The 19,571-nt window shown below is 40.4% G+C and overlaps 1 protein-coding gene and 1 long non-coding RNA gene across 2 annotated transcripts; one reads left to right on the top strand and one right to left on the bottom strand.

The window, feature by feature from the left end:
- Window positions 1–1,994: 1,994 nt before the first annotated feature.
- Window positions 1,995–16,257, bottom strand: zmp:0000000896 (caspase recruitment domain-containing protein 10). The gene is made up of 24 exons (XM_044332417.1): window positions 15,644–16,257; window positions 12,853–13,095; window positions 11,763–11,900; window positions 10,778–10,964; window positions 10,296–10,434; window positions 9,259–9,474; window positions 8,976–9,095; window positions 8,721–8,846; window positions 8,349–8,528; window positions 8,139–8,243; window positions 6,890–6,926; window positions 6,720–6,757; window positions 6,541–6,629; window positions 6,402–6,448; window positions 6,064–6,184; window positions 5,501–5,678; window positions 5,190–5,313; window positions 4,797–5,037; window positions 4,536–4,605; window positions 4,251–4,353; window positions 3,943–4,101; window positions 3,697–3,809; window positions 3,293–3,408; window positions 1,995–2,900 (listed from the first exon to the last, which is right to left on the bottom strand). Exons 1-24 carry the CDS (start codon window positions 15,648–15,650, stop codon window positions 2,693–2,695), a joined length of 3,105 nt encoding a protein of 1,034 aa, XP_044188352.1. The 5' UTR covers window positions 15,651–16,257; the 3' UTR covers window positions 1,995–2,692.
- Window positions 2,828–3,406, top strand: LOC122967672. The gene is made up of 3 exons (XR_006398655.1): window positions 2,828–2,919; window positions 3,026–3,090; window positions 3,321–3,406. It is a non-coding gene; the product is annotated as an uncharacterized LOC122967672 (long non-coding RNA).
- Window positions 16,258–19,571: the final 3,314 nt, after the last annotated feature.

Raw genomic sequence — 19,571 nt, 5'->3', positions numbered from 1 at the left:
AACTCCCCCTTAGCTCAGTTTGTTTTTGTCTTTTTTAACTTTCCTCTGCACACTGTAAGATGCATATTTTCATATTCTGTATATGATCACTTTGTTGAAGAGCAAATCGTAATATGTCAATAAAGAAGACGAAGAAAGAAAAAAAAAAGCAATGGTAGGCAAATAACGGCCTGTGGGCCAAATCCGGCCCTCCAGAAAATATGTTTAGGCCCCTGACAAAAGCTCAAGTTTTCACTTTAATAATTTGCACCAAAACTTTTACATACATTTTTAAGACATCTATTGCAGGTAACCGAATAAACACACAGCTTGTGTAAAACCCAATTAATGTTACTTCTATACTGTCTCCACAGGAGGAGAGGTTGCACCCTGCTATTTGAACAATGCATGGTGCTGAAATGACACCTAATAAACCACCAGAAATTTAACATTAATGTGTGAATTCCAACACTGTTTAAATTCCACCGCTACAGCCTATTCGACCATAACAGATTTATTTTTCACACACACACACACACACTGAACAGCCAACAGGTGGCTATTGAACAGAAATTGTGTGCTGATAGTAGTAATAATAATAATAATAATAATAATAATAATAACAACAACAATACATTTAATGTGTGCCACACTTTTCATTCATAGTGAAACTCAAAGTAATAACATAGAACACACAACATAAAGAAAATAATAATAATAGGAGTTAAGATGAAAAAGCCTTCCTGAATAGAAAGATTTTTAGGCATTTTTTTTAAGAGTCTAGGGTCTGTGCTGCCCTCAGATGGTTAGGAAAGCTGTTCCACAAGAGTGGTTCAGCAGAGCAGAAGGCTGGATCCCCCATGGTGCAGAGCTTAGTAATGGGGGCCTGGAGGAGCAAGCTGCTGGCAGCTCTGAGGGTGCGGATGGAGGTTTGTGGTGTAGTAGGCTACAGTACTTTCAGTCAACCATGAATGAAGCAGCCACTGTGTGTGGATAACAAAGTACGTCTCTAGTCTCAAAGTGAAGCACAGAACACATTTTTGTGTATGAGTCACATTTAGCCAAATGAGTTCAAATAAGTTGGGTGGGAAAATTACGTCTGCCCACAGATACAACCCTAAACAGAGTTATAAATAAACAAAACATATAGGCATGTGTTTCCACTGTGCCGCTTACTGGCTCTCCAATGCAAAATCTTCCAAAAACTAGCCCATGGTCGAACCTAATTGCTGACCCCTGCTGTAAAGTATAAGTAAACAAATTGGTAGGTAAAAACCTGTGAAAATGCTGCCTTCACAAAGACTGAAAGTGGCCTCATGGTGCACCGATATTACTTATTTAAACTACAATTTTAAAGTTGCACTCTAAACACAGTGAGCCTTTGTATGTTATTTATTCCATGAATGATTAAATTATAACTGTGCACTGTAGCACTGTTTTAAATTCGATTTGTGAGGAAACTGTGATCACAAAAACTTAATATAAACAGCTTCTCAAGAGTTTTGCAATATTTTATTTTAATCAGGATGCTGAATCTTTGTTGAATTAACTGCCCATGTGGACAGAAATAATGTTAACACTTCCAGGTAGTTTTGAACATTTGCCTCAGAGGACCACAGTATTTTTTGTCACTTTCAATGAGAGTATATAGCATTTTTATTGTATGAGTTAATAGAAATAAAAACTTTCAAAGAGGCAGGGGAGCTTTGACAGTTATGCAGCGCAGACTTTATTCCATAGAAATATAGTCTAGTTTAGTTGAATGGATCTACTAAATTCATGTAAAATTAGTTTGTTTTTGTCTCCCATTACAATTGTATATATTTTTTTGTCTTTCAGATTGTTGATGTTAAAGCTTCCTCGATGAAGATGGATTCTGGATACTGTACTGATATCTAAATGTATGCTGCTGCTGCTGTTATATTTCAATATGAAAATCAATAAGATTAAATGTGTTGTGTATTTGAGCACACAAGTGAGGCAAAAATCAATTATTTTTGTATTCATTTATTATTTAAACTGGTTACAGAAGAAAAGAAGATTTGGCAGTGGAAAAACAAAACCATTTGGCCACAGTAAACTACAGACTCTGCTATGCAATGTAGTGTAAGTAAAAAATATCAAACAATTTACACTTAAAAAAAAAGTTAATATAACTACAGTAATATCAGTTTCATACTTTTAAATGTGATCTACACCAAAGATTATGTCAGTGTACATGATACATACAACTATCACCTTCACCCATACCTTTGAGTCTCTTTGTATCACCCTCACAGCTTTACTTCCTGCTCCAAACAACAATGAATGACCAGTGATACAAATACCTTTATAAATGAGCACCTTGTGTGACCCCTTGAGCAAAATACAGTTATATAATAAAAATGTAAGTGTTGTAAGCTCTTTGGATGGAAAAATCAAGCATCATGACATAATTCCTGTTGATAAAAGAAACTAACTACAGGTATGTCTGTATCGTCATGTACTTGGCCTTATTTATCTAGGTCATTTCTGTTTTTTTTATTTTTTATTTTTTAATTTAACATTTCACTATTCGTAGCCAGTCCAGCTTGGCTATATAAATGAAAAACATAGAAACCTGGCTGTGGTTAGGTGCGTTCTGGCAGCTGCCAGATCATTTACTCACAGACAGGAGAATCTAGTTTGTGCTGCAGACGACAAACACATTCTGTATTTCTGTATGTTCTCTCCTCTACTGCAGCCTATCCAGTTCAATCCATGCTACTGCACTCTGCTGGCTAATGATGGCATTGCGTATGGCTGCCAGCAGCTCTTCAGTGCAGCTCCAGGTGTTGGGCTCCAAGGTGTAGTAAAGCAAGGGCAGCGTCTCAAGCTGTAACTCCTCGGCCTGGCACACCTCCTCCATCACACCATCGTCCCCACACCGTGGAAAAAACTTCCTGTTTCAAGAGTGGGAAGGTGATAAGCAGCAGGAAAAAAATTGGATTCTCTTTTTGCATGGGTCTGCTCTATGTGTCTGTAGATGAAATAGAATATAAAAAATATGACATTTATTTCACAACAGAGAGGTGACCAAAAATGAACGCTGGGTCAACATGCAACAGAGTTACACCTCCAGACTCTGACCAAGTATGTTGCAAATAAATGTGCAGCGTCTTAAAACTCCTGGGCCACCAGAATGCCCCTTAAAATGCATTTTTAGCCTAAAATGTGAATAACATTCAGTGTATGGTGAGCCTGAACAAGCTTGAATGAAGTATTGTTGCTGTTATGCAACGTGAACTTACTGTAGCACTAAACTTCCTTGCACAGCAAATGAAACTGCATTTACCTCAGCTTCTTGTGTTTTTTGTTCTTAGGGCGGATGTGAATGACGATAGGGTAAATCCCCTGTCTCAACAAGCCCTCAACACTGGGCAGCCCCAGCTCTAGCAGACAGTGCTTGTCCTGAAACAGTGAAACAGACGAAGAGATAAATGGATAACGTGTGACAAAGAGCATTCATCATTATCAACATGGACATCTTTCTCTTTCCATAAAATGAATTGGCCATTACAGGTAATAGCTGTGATCGCTTATTGGTTTCATCTGCAAACTCTTTTGAAGGGGTGTTTGTGCCTGAGATGATACAAAGTACAGGGCTAAATGAAGCCCAATTGAGTGTTAAGAGGGTGCGATTGTGTTTTTGTGAGGCAGAAGAAAAATAACAAGACTATATGATGTGCTTATTACTACCTGGCTGATGACATCCTGTATTGACTGCAGCCGTATGCCCAGAGCCTGCTCTGGAGTGCAGGAATCCAGCAAGAATACCCTTTTGTCTTGTCTCTCTGAAGCCTGAATAGGCTCTGAAAACCACAGGAAACAGAGGGAAGAGGATATTGTGGCGGTCAAATGAGGAATTATCAACATTTTTGTTCACTGAGTTGATGAATGTTTGTAAATCACCTGTGTGAATAAGTGTGTATGCTGTGTGCATACCTGGTGGGCAGGTGTTGAAGTTCAAACCAGACTCTGCGGGTTGCAGCAGTCTCTCTATGAGACCGCGGGACAGAAGGGAGGGGGAGAAAATGACTGGCCGCTTGGTCTGAACCTGCACCGGCTGCACTAAACTGTACGGGATCAAGTGCTCACCGTGACCTGAGAGGACAGGCACACATGTGGGTATGCACACATTAATGCAAAGTACACACATACAAAAACACATAATCAAGGACAAATGGATACTTTTAACCAAAAAGACCAAAGATTTGGTGTTGTATTCTGGGAGCATAGTGGATGGTTCTTACGTTTGCTGAGTGTGTAAAGGACCTGCTGTGTGGAACTAATCCCACGGCAACTGGGGTCTGCTGCCTTGACCAATCGAACACTGCTAGATGTTTTCTTCAAAAACTATATGTATGAAAATGAAGAAAAATAAATATCTAATAGTTATATAATAGTAGTAGTAGTAGTAGTAGTAGTAGCAGTAGCAGTATTGGTAATAGTAGGCTATGGGTTCTTTAATAGTTTGGTTAGTGATTGAAACTCAGCTTTTTGTATACTCCATGTCATTTGAATATGAGCAGACTTACCACCTTCTTCTTGAAGTCTTTTTGCTCCAGGGCCATTTTCCGTAGCATTACAAGTAACAACTGCTGTGCCCTTAAATGGAAAATAGTGTAATACAAGTTATTTACACTCCAAATGTTATGTGCTTAGAGCTTATTTTTAATATACTTTATAACTCAAAACCAGGCTTATATTTGTCTTTCAGAGCTACTGTAAGAAATCCCATTTGGCCAGAATATCATCTAATGTAACATAGCAGCCAAATCAGGGTCTAATTGGTGTACCTGTTATAGTTGGGCATGGTTCCTGCCTGCAGGTGCTTGGCTGTGCGTGGGTCCACCAGCGAACAGCGCCAGTTGTATTTCCCATTGTACCTTGTGTCTGTGACATGTATGATGTCATCACAAGACACACCCAGAGATGGTGGGTCACCGAGAGGCTCAATGCTGAGATTGACACGCACATAGAAGGAGTCAGCACCCGTGAAAGTAGGTGATGAGATCTGGGAGCACAGCTCGGAGTATGCTGAGGACAGGATGCAGAGGGACAGCTTACTTCAATGAATGAATGAACATAACTGTGTTTCACAGGGAAATGTTTCAAGAATATGATTTTACTACTTTAAATGAAAATTTCAGACCTCTGTTTGCAGACCCTCTCTAATATAACGGACTCACCCTCTGGGTTGCTCTGGTGTTTGAGTGATGAAGGCTCAGTCCACCACTGTAGAGAAAAGTGGGCTACCTCAGCAGTGCACTGGCCCAGCAGTACACTTCCCCCACCAAACAGAACCCGCTCCAGCTGCTCAATATAAAGAAAAAACAAAATGTTATGTTATAGCCTTATGGTCTTATATTTGATTACATTTGCACTTTTTGCAATCAAGAACCTTATGCATTTGTCTCAAAACTACAAATGTAAGCATGTATTGTATGCCTTCGTCATACACTATTCACTAATGACAGAACTAACACACACAGACACACACCTCCAGCAGCTCACTGCCCTCCTTCAGTCCACATTGTTCCGCTGTGGAACCAGCTCTCACATGGCTGACAAAGATCCCCGTTCGGTTTCCTCCGACTATTGTAACATCATCAGCTAGGCTGGCTCTTCCGTGCTTTGGTGAGGTAGGGGGACTTGAAGACGGGGAGACGGGGGGTATCCTGAAAGATGGCATGGATGAGCAGCAATAGATAAGGATGGTGTGATAACTTAATGAGACATCATTAAGTTCTATTAATCTGTGTATGATAGAAATGATGAGGCTTCCAGAAACTAATTAAGATCATGCAAGTGTGCAATAGTCGTAAAAGGTCCGTAGCCTATTGTGACTATCACGACCTTTGTAAAATAAATCCCCTAAAACTTTTTTAGTTTGTCCTATTAGCTGAATTGTAATCATTCTTATCTATGAAGGTGTTAAATGTTGCTGTTAGCAGTTTACAAGTGACATTAATGGTGATTAAGCAGAAAGCAATTACATAAGTTAATGCTTTAACAATGTTTTTAGTGGCTTTCATCGACAGGCATCAAAACAGCTTGCTGTACCTGGGAACGCTGGGGTTGGGGACATTTGTAGAGACTGCGGGAAGGTTGACCAGGTCAGGGGGGAAGGGATGAGAGTGTAGGGAGTTCCACGAATCCCACAAAGAAGGTTCACTCTGCTCACCTGAAAACACCAGAGAGCCTCATACCTTACACCTGCAATGTGCTACATGCTTAGATAGCAAAAGCAGAGCTGGACTGAGTGCTTTCTTATGGTTTCTTTCAGTGTATTTAGATGCCAAAATAACTGAAACAATCAGAGAATCGTTTAAAAGTTATTTGAGTTTTTTTTCCTACATGACTGATCATTCAAATGCAGAACATGACAGAATCAAATGTACCTGTTATGTTATCATTCTCATCACTGCCCCAGGAGTCCAAGTCAAACCTTTGCAGTGCATGAAAAACAGATGTTAAGGGTGAAGAAATCAGTTAGGCTGAAAACAAGTAATGATGGTGATTTGGGGCTGATAAACTCACTCTGTGTTGAATCGTCGGTTGATGGAGTTCATACAAGGAGGAAAGGGGAATGTGGAGAGGCGATTTATTTCCTTTTCATTGTCTTCTGCCTGAGGGTAGAATGATAAATAAACAGACACCAATTCTGACTTTGTCTCTCATTCTTTCTCTCTCATAATGATCTGAGCGGTGATACTCACTGACGACAGCAGATTCTCCTCTGAGTTGGAACGAGAACCTGTGAAAGGGCAGAGAGAATATTCAAGTAAATAAAGTACAACTATACAAAGGAAATAAAGAACACAAGTACAAGTATTGTCTTGCACAAACTTGAGAATCGAGCTGTCAATGATAAAAAAAAACAACCTACCCTCTGAGTTGTCATTGGCTTGGCCTCTAGAGGGCGCCTGTAGCACAGAAAAAACAAGTGTGAATATAGTATGATCTCACAGCTAGTGAGAGGCATCCTGCACGTACTAACACGCCAAGATCTGCATAAGAATTTACTGCAATGTCTCATACAGTTCAGTTCAATTCACATGGCTTCACTGGAATGACTACAGACAAAAACAACGTTGCCAAAGCATATTAACACAAGCTATACAATTGTATTAAATATAAATACTCAAAATAAACAATAACAGTACAAAAGGTCATGGAGAACAAAAGGGCTAATGAAGGTAAGGTAAGAGTAACATAAGCTATAAACATACAACAAATTAATTATTAATTAATAAACTTTGATTATTAGCCATGTGGGACAGGGGGCTCACAGAGCTGTGGAGCTCATAGCAGGCTTCTACATATCTTGCTGCCAGTCTACAGCAGTCCTCCTCTCTCCTAGTAGCACCAAAAGCCTCTTCAAGTCACTTAGATAGAGGAACTGGGAATATTTTTATTTTTATTTTTTTGCAAAATATTGGTCTCTAAGACTTTGATGCTGGTTGCAATGAGTTAGGAAGTGTATTTCTGTCTCTACTGTTCCTTGGTCACAGTAAAAACACAACCTCTCCTCTCTGGGCAGCCAGGTCTGTCTGTGCCGGCCTACTTCCACTGCCAGGTTGTGCTCAGTCAGTCTGTACTTAGTGGTCGACTCAGTTTTATGTCAGACAGGGTTATGTATGTTTCCATTTTGTTCTAGGATTTTGTTAGTTCAGTCAAGTAATCTCTGTATTTTTCTTTTTATTTCATCATAATTTGGTTGGGTCTAATTTTCTGAGTGATGTGCCCTGAAGCTGAGGTAGTTGTTTCATAATGACCTGAGTGGCTGACGGTTCTCAGTCTCAGGAAGGATATCAAAATCTCAGACAATAATAAGATCCTTGTCTAGCTGAAGAAATTTACTGTTCAGTCCAAAAGCCACATTCCATGCATAGCAAAATAAAAAACTTGAGAAAACATGTTGTAGCAGTCCCCCAAAACAGTTGGAAATGATCCCTTACACTACACAAAGGCATATTTACACAAAATAAACAGCAGCTACAACTCCTATGACTGACAGCAGTACCACATTCCTACAATGAAGACCACTGATGCTGATTTAAATCACAAAGCAATGGTGATTCTACTGTTATTGTGAATGTGAGTAAAATAATAATTATGGTAACCATGGACCTGACCTTTCTAAGCAGCCTGTGGGTGCTTTTGGCCTGGGGGCTCAGGTCCAGGCCGAGGGAACAGCAGGGGCCGTAGCACTGGTCTTCACTGCACAGAGACAGGTGGGACTGGGGAGCAGATACAGAGAGTTACATAATGTGTCAAATGTTCTGTGGTTGCAGTGAAAAGACAGTGCTGCACTCTTAACTTGCTGTACTCCTGTGCTAACTCACGCAGTGCAGACAGGAGCTGCTCTGATCCATTTTCTCCCGGCTCCTCTCCCTTTCTCTCTCCAGCTCCCTGTACTGCTGCTCCAGGTTGGCCTGCAGCTCTGCGATGCGTTTACGCAGACGATTCTTATCCAGGAGACAGTCAGTGTACTCCAACTGCAGGCTGTCCCGACTACGCAGAGCCTGAAGAGGCAAAAAAAGGCAGAGAAAAGAAGTTTGCATGGTGTAAAAAATGTTCAGAATACACACTGCCAGACTCAACTGCAACACAACTAAATACAAATATGCCCTGATACACTGTGTAAGATCGTTAAACTGTTAGGGACACGTGAGCCATGAGCCCAGAATCGATTCAGACCCTGAACACATACTGACCTGATCCCTCTCCTTTTCTAGCTCCATGACCTGGTTAAAATAGGACATGCTCCTCTTCTGCTCAGTCTCCCAGTCCAGCTGGAGAGTCCTCACCTTCAGCTGTAGCTGCTCGCAATGCGACTCCAGCTACAAACATAGTTCACCATTACAACCTCTATTCAAAGGCTGAAAGGTCACTTTTACAGTGGAATCATTGGTTTTTGCAGCAAATTTAACATTTTGAAAACAATGTTTCAGGTGGTGAAAACTGTTCACCTTGTCCCTGTACTCCTCGGTGCTCTGTAGCTCCCCCTGTATTCTGGAGATGATATCGCAGAGCTCCTGCCTCTGCTCTGCAGCCTCCCTGCGGTCCTGCTGCAGGATATCCATCAGGGCCTAAGGCAAACAACACAGACAACATTTTTAGAACATTAATCACTCCAACCATTCAAGACATTGCCGGGAAAATATAAAAAAAGCACTGTAGCTGATTCAGACACAAACAGAGACCATTTTTAGGTGCTATCAGATCATAGACAATGTCTATTTAAAAACATACTATGACTCCAGTGGTAGGAACTGAGTCCTTCATCTGCGTTCCTGTACTCTCAGCTTTCTGAATCTCAATACGGTGCAGCGGCTTTTCTGGTAAAGCAGGTGGAGGACCATGTCCGCCATTGGAGAGCAAACTGTTTCTTCTGGCTGGCGTAGTATTCCCTGGAGAATCGATTGTTTGTTTCTCTGCCTCTGTCAACCTGGACTTAAGTTCTTCTACCTGTATGGAGACAGAGCACAGCAGCCATAAAGACACACCCTGACATTTTAAAATGTAAGCATATCATTCTCTACACCAGGCATCTGTTGTTCTGTTGTAAAACATGTTTTAAAATGCAATGACATGGCTTTGTATTTACATTTTGCCATGGTTCAGGGTGAAATGAAACCGCAAATATTTCCAGGTATTCACAGTTCTTGCCTGAGTGGTTTTGGTCGACATGTTGTAGCAGCGCAAAAACTAAAGAAAAAGGGGAGACTGATGACATCTGCTCAGCTGGTCTGAACTGAACTTCAGTTCTCAGTCTCACTGTGGCTGCCTTGGGCACTGTTGTTTGCTGCCTTATCATGCTATCAAGCATAACACTTCTTTTTTCCTTACCCTAAGTCTGCCACAACTTGAAAGGAAATGATATGGTAATAAACTGTATCACTGGCAACCAGATCTTTTCCAGCAAGTTTAAAGGAACAGGAGCAGACAAGTTAGGGGACGTGGGACTTGCTATTATTAGCAGATTCACCAAAATATGTGTCTGCAGCATGTATACAACAGCTGCTTTTAGACTTTGTGGATCAGTTGAGAAAAATGTGGTGGTGTGGAATAGAAATGACTGATCTCCCTCCCTTCACTCTCAACACTGATGTGCCTCTGACTGATCGAGTGGAGTTTCCCAGTTACAGACTGTGAGACGACTCCCAGATATCATTATCTAATAATATATGGTCCATGAGTTTAAAATCAGGCTGTGGAAAATAAAGCACATAAACCTACAAAATTCTCTGTGCAGTTTCTATCCTTACGCATGCTCCTCATTAACTCACCTGCGTCAGTAGTTCTCTCTCACGGGTGGAGGCCTTGCCTTGCTCCTCCAGGGCTCTGGAGTACTTCACAGCCTGCTCCAGGTGTCTGTCTTTCAGCTTGCCCAGCTCTCGACTGGCCGACTCGCAGTCTTGACGCAGCCTTGAGATCACAAATCATCCAGTGCAAACATTGTCTTACTGTTTCTCTTTGATTCATTTTTGTGCAACACAAGGCAGATAGTGGAAGAATACACTATGTGCTTTGTGCGGCATTAAAGTCAGCTATCAATCATGAATTCATTATAGGTGTCAATCAGTTTGTACTCACTCTTAAAAGCTTCATGAGGAAAAATTATTACTATAAATCAGTAAATTGTCATTAATCATTCTCTGACACAAGATTTTCTGTATGCAGCCACAACCTAATCCTGTAAATCCTCAAACTGAATAACAGGGGCAAACTTGGAGGAACAAACTAAGCTACCTAGAAATCTCAGACAAACCTCTCCAGCTGCAGTCTGTCGTGACGCAACTCCTGAGCTTTACGTTCAGCGCGACTGCGTTCATCCTCCGCCATTCGACAGCGCTGAGACAGGCGTCGTTCACACATACGACTGTTACGAAGCTGCTCCCTCAGTTTACGCACCTCCAGCAGTAGGAACTGGGTCAAACCCTCCGGACCTTCCTCATCTGGGGATTAAAGTCAGGAGGACAGGTGCGAGACAAGACAAGTGTATGATTATGTGTCCAGCTCCTGAATGACTAGCGTACATTACTACTTGTCATATACATACATATCTGGATAACTGAAGTGTTGTATGAATAATTTGTGGAAGAAGAGGTGCTGCAGAGGTTGAAATCTACAGAGAGAAAGCAACTTTCATCAATTTACCTGTTTCTCTCAAATTCCCATATTTGCTCTACAAGCTTTGAACTTTTATCTTATTCAGACCGTTAGTGCCAAACGTCAGAAAGTCTTTTATTATATTGTGTTTGTTAAGCATGCCTGCATTGTTTCATATAGTCTTGAGCATCATTTCTCAAGAAACTGTGTTCACTAAGTACTTATGTACTAGATAACATTGAGTTTCTGGTTCTTGAAAGTGAATTCTTAACTACTTTTAAGTGCCTGTATCTCAGGTCTGATTGCTGGCCCTGTAACCTTTAAAAACAAACCTTTGTGTATTCTCAAAAAGTCTTAACATTAAGTGCCAAGCAAGTCCTGAATTTAATGTAGTTTCTCAAAATGAAACCGATAACACAATAACAATTAGGAGAAATTTCAAATTGTCAGAAAAAATGAGTCAGTTGTAATACAGTCTTGGCAAAGACATGGTTGCATGCTACATTGAGATTTGAGTCTCAGTCAAGTCTACGTCTCGTGACTCAAGTCCACACCTCATCACCTCATTACCTCATCACCTCATCACCTCATCACCTCATCACCTCACCATCTATTGATCCACATGCAGAGAAATCCCTGCTTACCCAGTATGAGGGAGCAGCGCTGTGTTGGTTGTTCTCCAGTCAGCTGTGTGTACTGCTCTGGGTGGTAAAACTCCAGTGACTCCATGAAGGCCTGAAGACCTCGCTGGCCCTGACCACGCAGAATGTCCAGCAACCGGCCTGTTCAACAAAATGAACAAACAAAGTCTGAAAAACTACAATAATGTGTTTTAATTTGCTATCCCAGGCACACTGGCTTCAACAGTGACAAAAAAAAGCAATAAATGCAGTGTCAGCATGTCGGTACTATAAAGCAGAAATAGTTGAACCACAAAAATGTTATTTCTTTGATGTGAGTGTTACTTACACCCGTAGTTATGTACTTCAAACATGACCATGATGAATGACTGGCATAACTATGAGTTAACTTACTGGCAATGACACAACAATGATATGAATTTGGTATTGGACCAGGTGCTCGTCTTCATCCCATCTTTACTTGCAACATGTTTGTTTTCATCTTTATCTTCTTTTACTTGTCATTCTTCCCTGTCTGTCTGCCTTACACTCCCCTTTACTTAGTGAAGTCTTTCATCTTGCTCTCTCTTTACTTCCAGTCAGGTTTGCTCACTACATTTATCTTTACCACCTGTTGATCTCTGACAACCTGCTGTTCCATCATTCACACGTAATGTTTCTTGTTTGGGAGTTTGTGTGAGTTATTTTTAAAGTATAATGTAAGGTTGCAGAACAATTTCTTGTCTTCCAGGCACAAATTTACATCAGTTTATCTTAGTAAAGACCTGAATCTCTGTTTCTTCCTGTGTTTCTCGTCAGTAATAAAGGAAAAAATGTGACAAATGTAATCTATGAGCCAGGTTTATTTGTTTTAAGACCAAGTTTTTTTTTTCTTCTGGTTTGACTTTCAACATGAGAGAAGTTTACCATTAAAAAGAGCTTCCTTTAGGGTACTAGCAAGTAAGGATATTCATATGCTTGCAGTTGCATGTTGCTGTCATGTTGAATAAAAACAATTAAACCTCATTTTGCTTGAAGTGTTCAATTTTGCCGTATGGCGTGTGTTACCATGTTGATTTATTGACGTTTTTAATTGAATTCTGTTTGTTCTCACCGGCCTTGCTGATGCGCAGGGGGTACTGCGTAGAGTTGAGCACCTCGTCTTCATCCTGTTCATCAATGACTTTGCACTGCCGCAGGTACGGGGTGAGTTTGGCCGGGTTGAGGATACGTGTGAGCTTGTGTCGTACTCCTTCCACACGATCCCACAGCTCCTCGCAGCGCTCCTCTGACCAAGACGGATAAGATCGAACTTCCTCATGAACAATGTCACCCCCCTCCTCCCAATCTGTGACACCTGCAAGAGACCAAAAGGAAAATGATTGTGATCTACTGTAGGTAGGATTGTACACTGACTGAGACAAGAAGACAGAAATGTTGTGTATGTTTTGATTATTTTGCATTAATTGATTACTCCAGAGGTGTTTTGTCAGCGGACCATGTCTCTTCAATTGGCATGCTTCAACCCTGAGGGCTTGCAGACATGTCAAATCCTAGACAAAATATTTTCTTCCATGAAGAATTGCGTAGGCATTTGTTTTTGTCTGACTAACCTTATCTATGCCATCAAAAGTGGATCATTACAGTACGGTATGCTACTATTATCATTTCTAAACAATCACAGTCTGCCTACTTTTAAACACAAAGATAAGATATCAGAAGCAAATTCCTCCATTTTCAGCCTTAATTAACATTAATGTAGTGATCCTCTTTGTCCAACATTCATACAGTAGAAATCATTCTTAAAGATGAATTAAGAATTATTGGTCTGCTGCATAGTGAAGGAATGAGATGGAGCTCTTTACTGGAAATCTTCCAAAGAAATGCAGAGGAGGAATTACTCCCTACAAAATACTCTGTGTGACAGATGAACACTTAAATCTTACATAAGAGGGCAGGTTTGATTGGATGAAAGCCAAAAATGTTTGCATGAATGAAGAGGAACTTGCAGACTGTTAATATAACTGCAGCAGTGGTTTTAGACACTCTTTAATTGTTGAAGAGTAAAAGGGTCGTCTGTTAGAGGGTCATAAACTATGGTGGGGAGGACTTTGTGGGTCAGTGTCTCAGAGCGCAGGAATGAAAATGGTGGCGTGACTCATATTGCACACCTAAAAACACACCAGGGGCCCACAGACAAAGACTTTCTCAGACTCATTGACTTCACACTGTGAGGAAAGTGAATGGATTAGTAATATATTACAGTAGAATTGAGAGTTTTTTGAACTTACACTAACTGTGAGTTATATTCAGAACTATCTACAAGTAAAAGTTGTAATACCAGAAGTGTTTATTCCCTTGTCACTGATGCAAGGCAGATAAAGCTTTTACCAAACCTCCAAATCCAGTGAGAAACTGCTAAACAAGGCACACTATAACAACACAAGCCTTCCAAAGCTCTGTTGATCTACAGGCAGAATCCCGTGTCTCGTTTTGGTTGGTTTAACAAATGTTGTGGGTCTGTTGTAATCACATAGAGGCCCAGCTCACCAGTTTCTCTCTCGTCTCACTGCAGCCTGAGATATAATGCAGTATTCATTTCATTTAATTTTATAATGCTTTAGATTCTTTTGGTTGCTGATAAGCCTAAGAAGGAAATGTGAAGACATCATGCTCTGATATCATGTGATGAGCATTTGTCTTTATTTATGACATTCTTATATAATAAATTAATAAACAGTCAATTCTAGAAACACCCTGTAGATAAATCAGTCATGAAATTGAATCTATAGGCCTTCACGCCTCTGTTGTTACCCCTCCAAGATTTTCACCAATAATGAGAGTGAAGTGCACGCTGCCCTGTGCAGCTGATCAGAGAGCAATCTGAGCTGACAGGCAGGCTGAGGCTCGTCTAGATTCTCTGGAATTTCTGTCATTACACATAAACAGTCTATTGAGACACCGTCCTCATGTGATTACCATCTAACTCCTCCTCCGGACGCTTAAAGTAGTAGAAAACACTGACCTAAATTGGACTACTATACTGTACCTGTCATCTATTCCAAGGAAATGAATGATAGCACACAGGAGGCAGAAACTAGGAGGCCAGTAAAATCATAAAAAATAGGCCCAGCTGTCTGCAATGTAAAATGATTTCCTTTCCTGAAAAATCAATTAAAAACCCAAATATTGCAAAAAATGTTTGGTTTCCATAGTGCATCTCCATAACTGATTTTTATGAAATAAGATGTGTTGTTTAAAACTTTGCTTACGGTGAGCAAAATCTTTTCTTCATGCCTTCAGAAATATTATAACAGATGTAATTTCACAGGTTCACGTGTAGGGATGTCATCAAGAATTTTAGTTATGAGTTTTATTACTCATAATGTTACCATATTTATACCCTGTGTGAAAATATGGTATAAAGTATAATAGTATAGTATAATATGAATATATAATTCTTTTTGGAAAATTACCAGGATTTTAAATAACTGTGAATTGTTTTGAGAGAAGAAACGTTGCTTTGGATAAATGTGTCAAGTCAAGTGAGAAATTAAGCAAAAAATTGAAGGTAACTTGATACTTTCCACAGACTGCACCAGGTACTTTCTGTTTATCTTACATGCCAGAATTACAGATCTACAACGTGTATGAGGATTTAGATTATTGCATGAAGTTTAAGTTAAATATGCCGTTTTTACACGTCTTCTGAGAGAGTTTAGTCTATTTCATTTCCTTGACCTGAATCACAGTCCTGCTGCCATATAACGCATAATGTTTTATGTTGACTAAAGGAACAGTCTGTCTAAACAGTTATTTCCCAGTGACACATTTCAAATGAACATGAACGCATAGAAGATGAGAAAACAGCCCATTAAATATTGAAATCTTAAATGCTGACTTACCGCTCATGTCTTCGACCTGCTTGAATCTGTCTTTAAGATGAGACTAAGTAAAGCGCAGAGTAATAAATCACGTTTCTTAATATCCCATTCTGGTCCAGAGAAGAGTCGGGAGAGAAACCAAGCAATGAGGTCAGAGTGTGGTCGCCACCTGACTGGTAGTGAGCAGAGGGACGCACGGATACTTTACGCACACCTTGGCACACTCAGCTTCCCCACCCACGGTCAAACACAACCGGCCAATCGTGAGCCAAGAGGAACGAAAAAATTCCCTTAATCACTACATCAAAGCGGATTCCCTTTGTCAACACTACACTGGTCAGGGATGGCTCAGTGGAAAGCAATCAATGACTAAAGTCAGTAAAATAGAGTCCTTCTTCGCTAGATGGCGCTTTCAACCAACGATAGTCTAATCATAAAGCTTCCGCCTACAAACTCAACATTAGGCTATAGCAGTCAAACTGTTGATATTTCTGAATATTAATTGAAGTGAGAAAAAAATGTCTTCATTCAGGTCTTTTAGGACGTTTCACAGACATTTGTAGAGGACCTGAAGAGAATATGACTCACTAACACTGTGACTCACTTTCCAAATGCTTTACTGCCACCAGGGGCAAACAATAGCTTCTCACCTTGTAAAATTACAGAAGTTGGGCTTTATTGCCTGGAGGAGAGAGCAGGTTAGTCACCAGCGCTGCAAAGGGAAACCTGACCCACCTGGTGCATCCAAACACAATGACACACAGTTTCACCCTCAACGTTTTTTTTTTGTTGTTGTTTTTTTTTTGTTTCTTTTTTAATTCTGGTACTTCCCACTCCACTTAATGACTATAATTAATGTAGTTTTGAATGTGTGGTGCAGCTGACTCATAAAAAAAAAAATGAAATACTGCCAGTTTACTCATCAGTACTTAATGGGTCTGGCCTGGAAATGTAACCAGGGAGTGATGCAAAGGCAGAAACAAGTACAGGCAAGTGTATCAGGCCAAAAAAAACATCATCCAGATTAGTGTGATGATGTCAATAAATACCTAAAGTAATTTAGCAGTAGGTGAAAGGCTGTGGCTAAAGTTTGAATTTAAGTACATTGTGGATTGGTACTGTGCGTTGCAACAAAAACCCCCTTGGTTTATAAAAGAACGTATATAAACAGCTGCTGTTTATAACTCATGAGTGTGGGATGGAGGGGGTGAAGCGTGTGGTGTGAAATATGTCTGAAATGTGTATGAGACAGGAAATATGGGGTGCCCAGCAGAAGAATGTGTCTTTTTCTTGGCATCTGGGCAGGAAATGTCAGACTGCCCTCCATCTCTGGGCCTCCCCTGAATAAACAGGTCTCCTGTTTGGGGGTCTAAGTGTTGCTACTGAGAGATTGCTGGGGGTTATTAGATGTAAAGCAGATACCATATTAAGCACTCGCATCTACTCATATGCTACAGGAAGCGCAGTCAGGAGAGGATGCTCACTCTGTAAACAAATTAGTGTGGATATAAATATAGCTATACAGCGTTGGTGACATCATTGCATTTGACACACTTAGTGTTGTATCAGTGGTTGTATAAATGTCATGAAGGCTTGCAAGACTTGCTGAGCAGCGTCGACTATGTTATATTATGTAACCTTGTATGGGGATTTCATATGATTTCATCAACTTTTATCTATGTATCTTGTGAGAAATTACAGACAGGAAAGAAAAGGTCATATGAATAATTCTATTTCCTCATTGTTTTTTATCTAATCTTGTGCTGTATCATCTTTGTTTGCCTCTGTTTTTTGGCCCGTCTTTAGTAATGATTCACAAACTCACATCTTGTCTCTGTTTTCCTTTTTCTCCCTCGCCCCTCTTTTTTTTTCTATTTCTCTTTGTGTCACCGTCTGTGACCTTCTACTTCTTGCCTTTTCCTCAGACAGACCAATCCATCCTCCAGCAGTGTGTCCAGGCCGTGGCGCGGGGAGGGCTGGAGTGGATGAGCATTCCTGTTGTCTCTGAGGTGACAGCGACACAGAGGAGCTATTGACAGCAGCACTGGACCCCACAGTTTGCTCATGCTGGAATGTGTGATATTGTGACATCTCAGTCACACAGAAATAGATCTTGCAGAATTCCTAAAAGGCACACTTGGGTTTTTTAGTGTCTTTAGGTCATAGCTGAACACACTTTGTGTTGTGAACTTTCCAATGTGAGATGGATACAAACCAGTAAACCACATTAGTGCAAAGAGCTGAAGGATTTATTTCAAAGAACACTTTGCAAGGGACAGGTTTGATTCATCACTTCCTCTGTGCTGTTTTGTTTGACACGCAGCTTCAGGGCAACAGGAACTCGAAAGATGAGCCTGATATAATCATCACTGCTGCACTTTGTGGAATAAGTAGGTTTTATTGCAGTAGTAGTATTGCAAGTGCACGTTAGACAGAGTGCTGGAGAAAAGTTTTGGAGGCAGCCCCACATGCATAACACAGGAAACATGAAATCAGATATCTAAATTCATTTAAATACGCCTTCATATATTCAACAATGTACAGCTCAAACAGCATCAGAGTCTGTGGGTTTTATTTCTATGTTTGTTGCACTCCGCTCCTGCCCAGCACACAACAGGCCTGGCTCTTCACCCAGCAGCTGACCCCCCATGTCTCCATCTATGACTCAAGCTTGGCGGCTGCACATAATCGCCCCTTTGTGTCGCTGAAGAATGTCTCTTTTTTGACTTTTTTTTTGGTGGAAAAACAGGCAGAGAGAGAGATGGATGGAGACATGAGTAATTGAGACAGATTTAGATCTTGACATGTGATTTATGTTTCCTTTGTAGGCAGGACACTGTGACAGTAGCTTTCACTATTGATCAGGCTGCTGGTACTGAACATAGCCTTGATGCTTTATGACAAAATTGAGATTATAAGTGAGAAATGAACATCAGGCACCAATAAAACTAATGTCTTAACCACTCCTTACTGGTAAAGGAAGATATATTTCCAAGGGCGTTGTTGTGTACTGATGTTCTGTAATGATAATTCTTTTGCCTTGACTAAGAAAGCCACTTGTGGTGCACAGGTATGCAGTTAATATGTCTTCTCATTCTGCGACTGTAATGTCATATATTGCATCGCCAGCATAGCTTGATGAGCTCTTATCCGTCTCATCCCAGTAGTGATGTGGATGACATGCAATTTCCTGTTTAACATGGAATCAACATCAGTAACACCACAGGGTCAGAGTGAAGGAATTCTTATTGAAGCAAACAAGAAGCTTGGAAAAACAATTAGTGGGACAGAAATATTTCAACAATAAACCAGAGGACACTTTTAGGGAATGTTTATTTATCATATAATGAATTTAAAAAACTTTTGAAAGCTTTTGTGTGTGAAACATTTTAGTCGTCATGCAAGAAGAGTATTCATTTTCCCTGATATCCTTCAAATCAATGGAATCATATGGAGACAATGCAGCTGATCCTATACTGGACACAAGAAGGAACTGGGGAAGTGTGTTTGGTTTAGAGCTGTGCTTAAATAATAAAGCCACTTTTTAAGTATTACAGTTTTCAACCAGATAGTGCTTCAAACAACAGCTATGTGAAAGAAAAATAATATAAACCTTAAATATACACTGTAGGAGTATAAAAAGGCATTTTATTTGCCCTCGGTCTCAGCTCAAAGCCCGAAGTAGTCTGCCAGTAAGCACCCCTGTTCCCCTCACTATGTCACCCAGGTTACGGTGTACGAATGATTCATTATTCTGCTTAGAGTCTGTGTTTTTTCACATTTCTATATACCTAAAGCCATGCAGACAAATGTACACACACACGACTTTGTGGTGCCAGTGAAAACTGACGCCCGGGCTGCTTCCCTTCCTGTCACTCTCCTTCCAGAGCAGTGAGGTTTGAGTTGATGTTTGAATTACAGGGTGTAACATAGCTGTCTAAATCTGAGC

The sequence above is a fragment of the Thunnus albacares genome, chromosome 17 (assembly GCF_914725855.1).
Source record: "Thunnus albacares chromosome 17, fThuAlb1.1, whole genome shotgun sequence".
Classification (NCBI taxonomy): Eukaryota; Metazoa; Chordata; class Actinopteri; order Scombriformes; family Scombridae; genus Thunnus; species Thunnus albacares.
The sequence above is the reverse complement of the archived record's forward strand: the minus strand, read 5'-3'. Positions and strand labels throughout refer to the sequence as shown.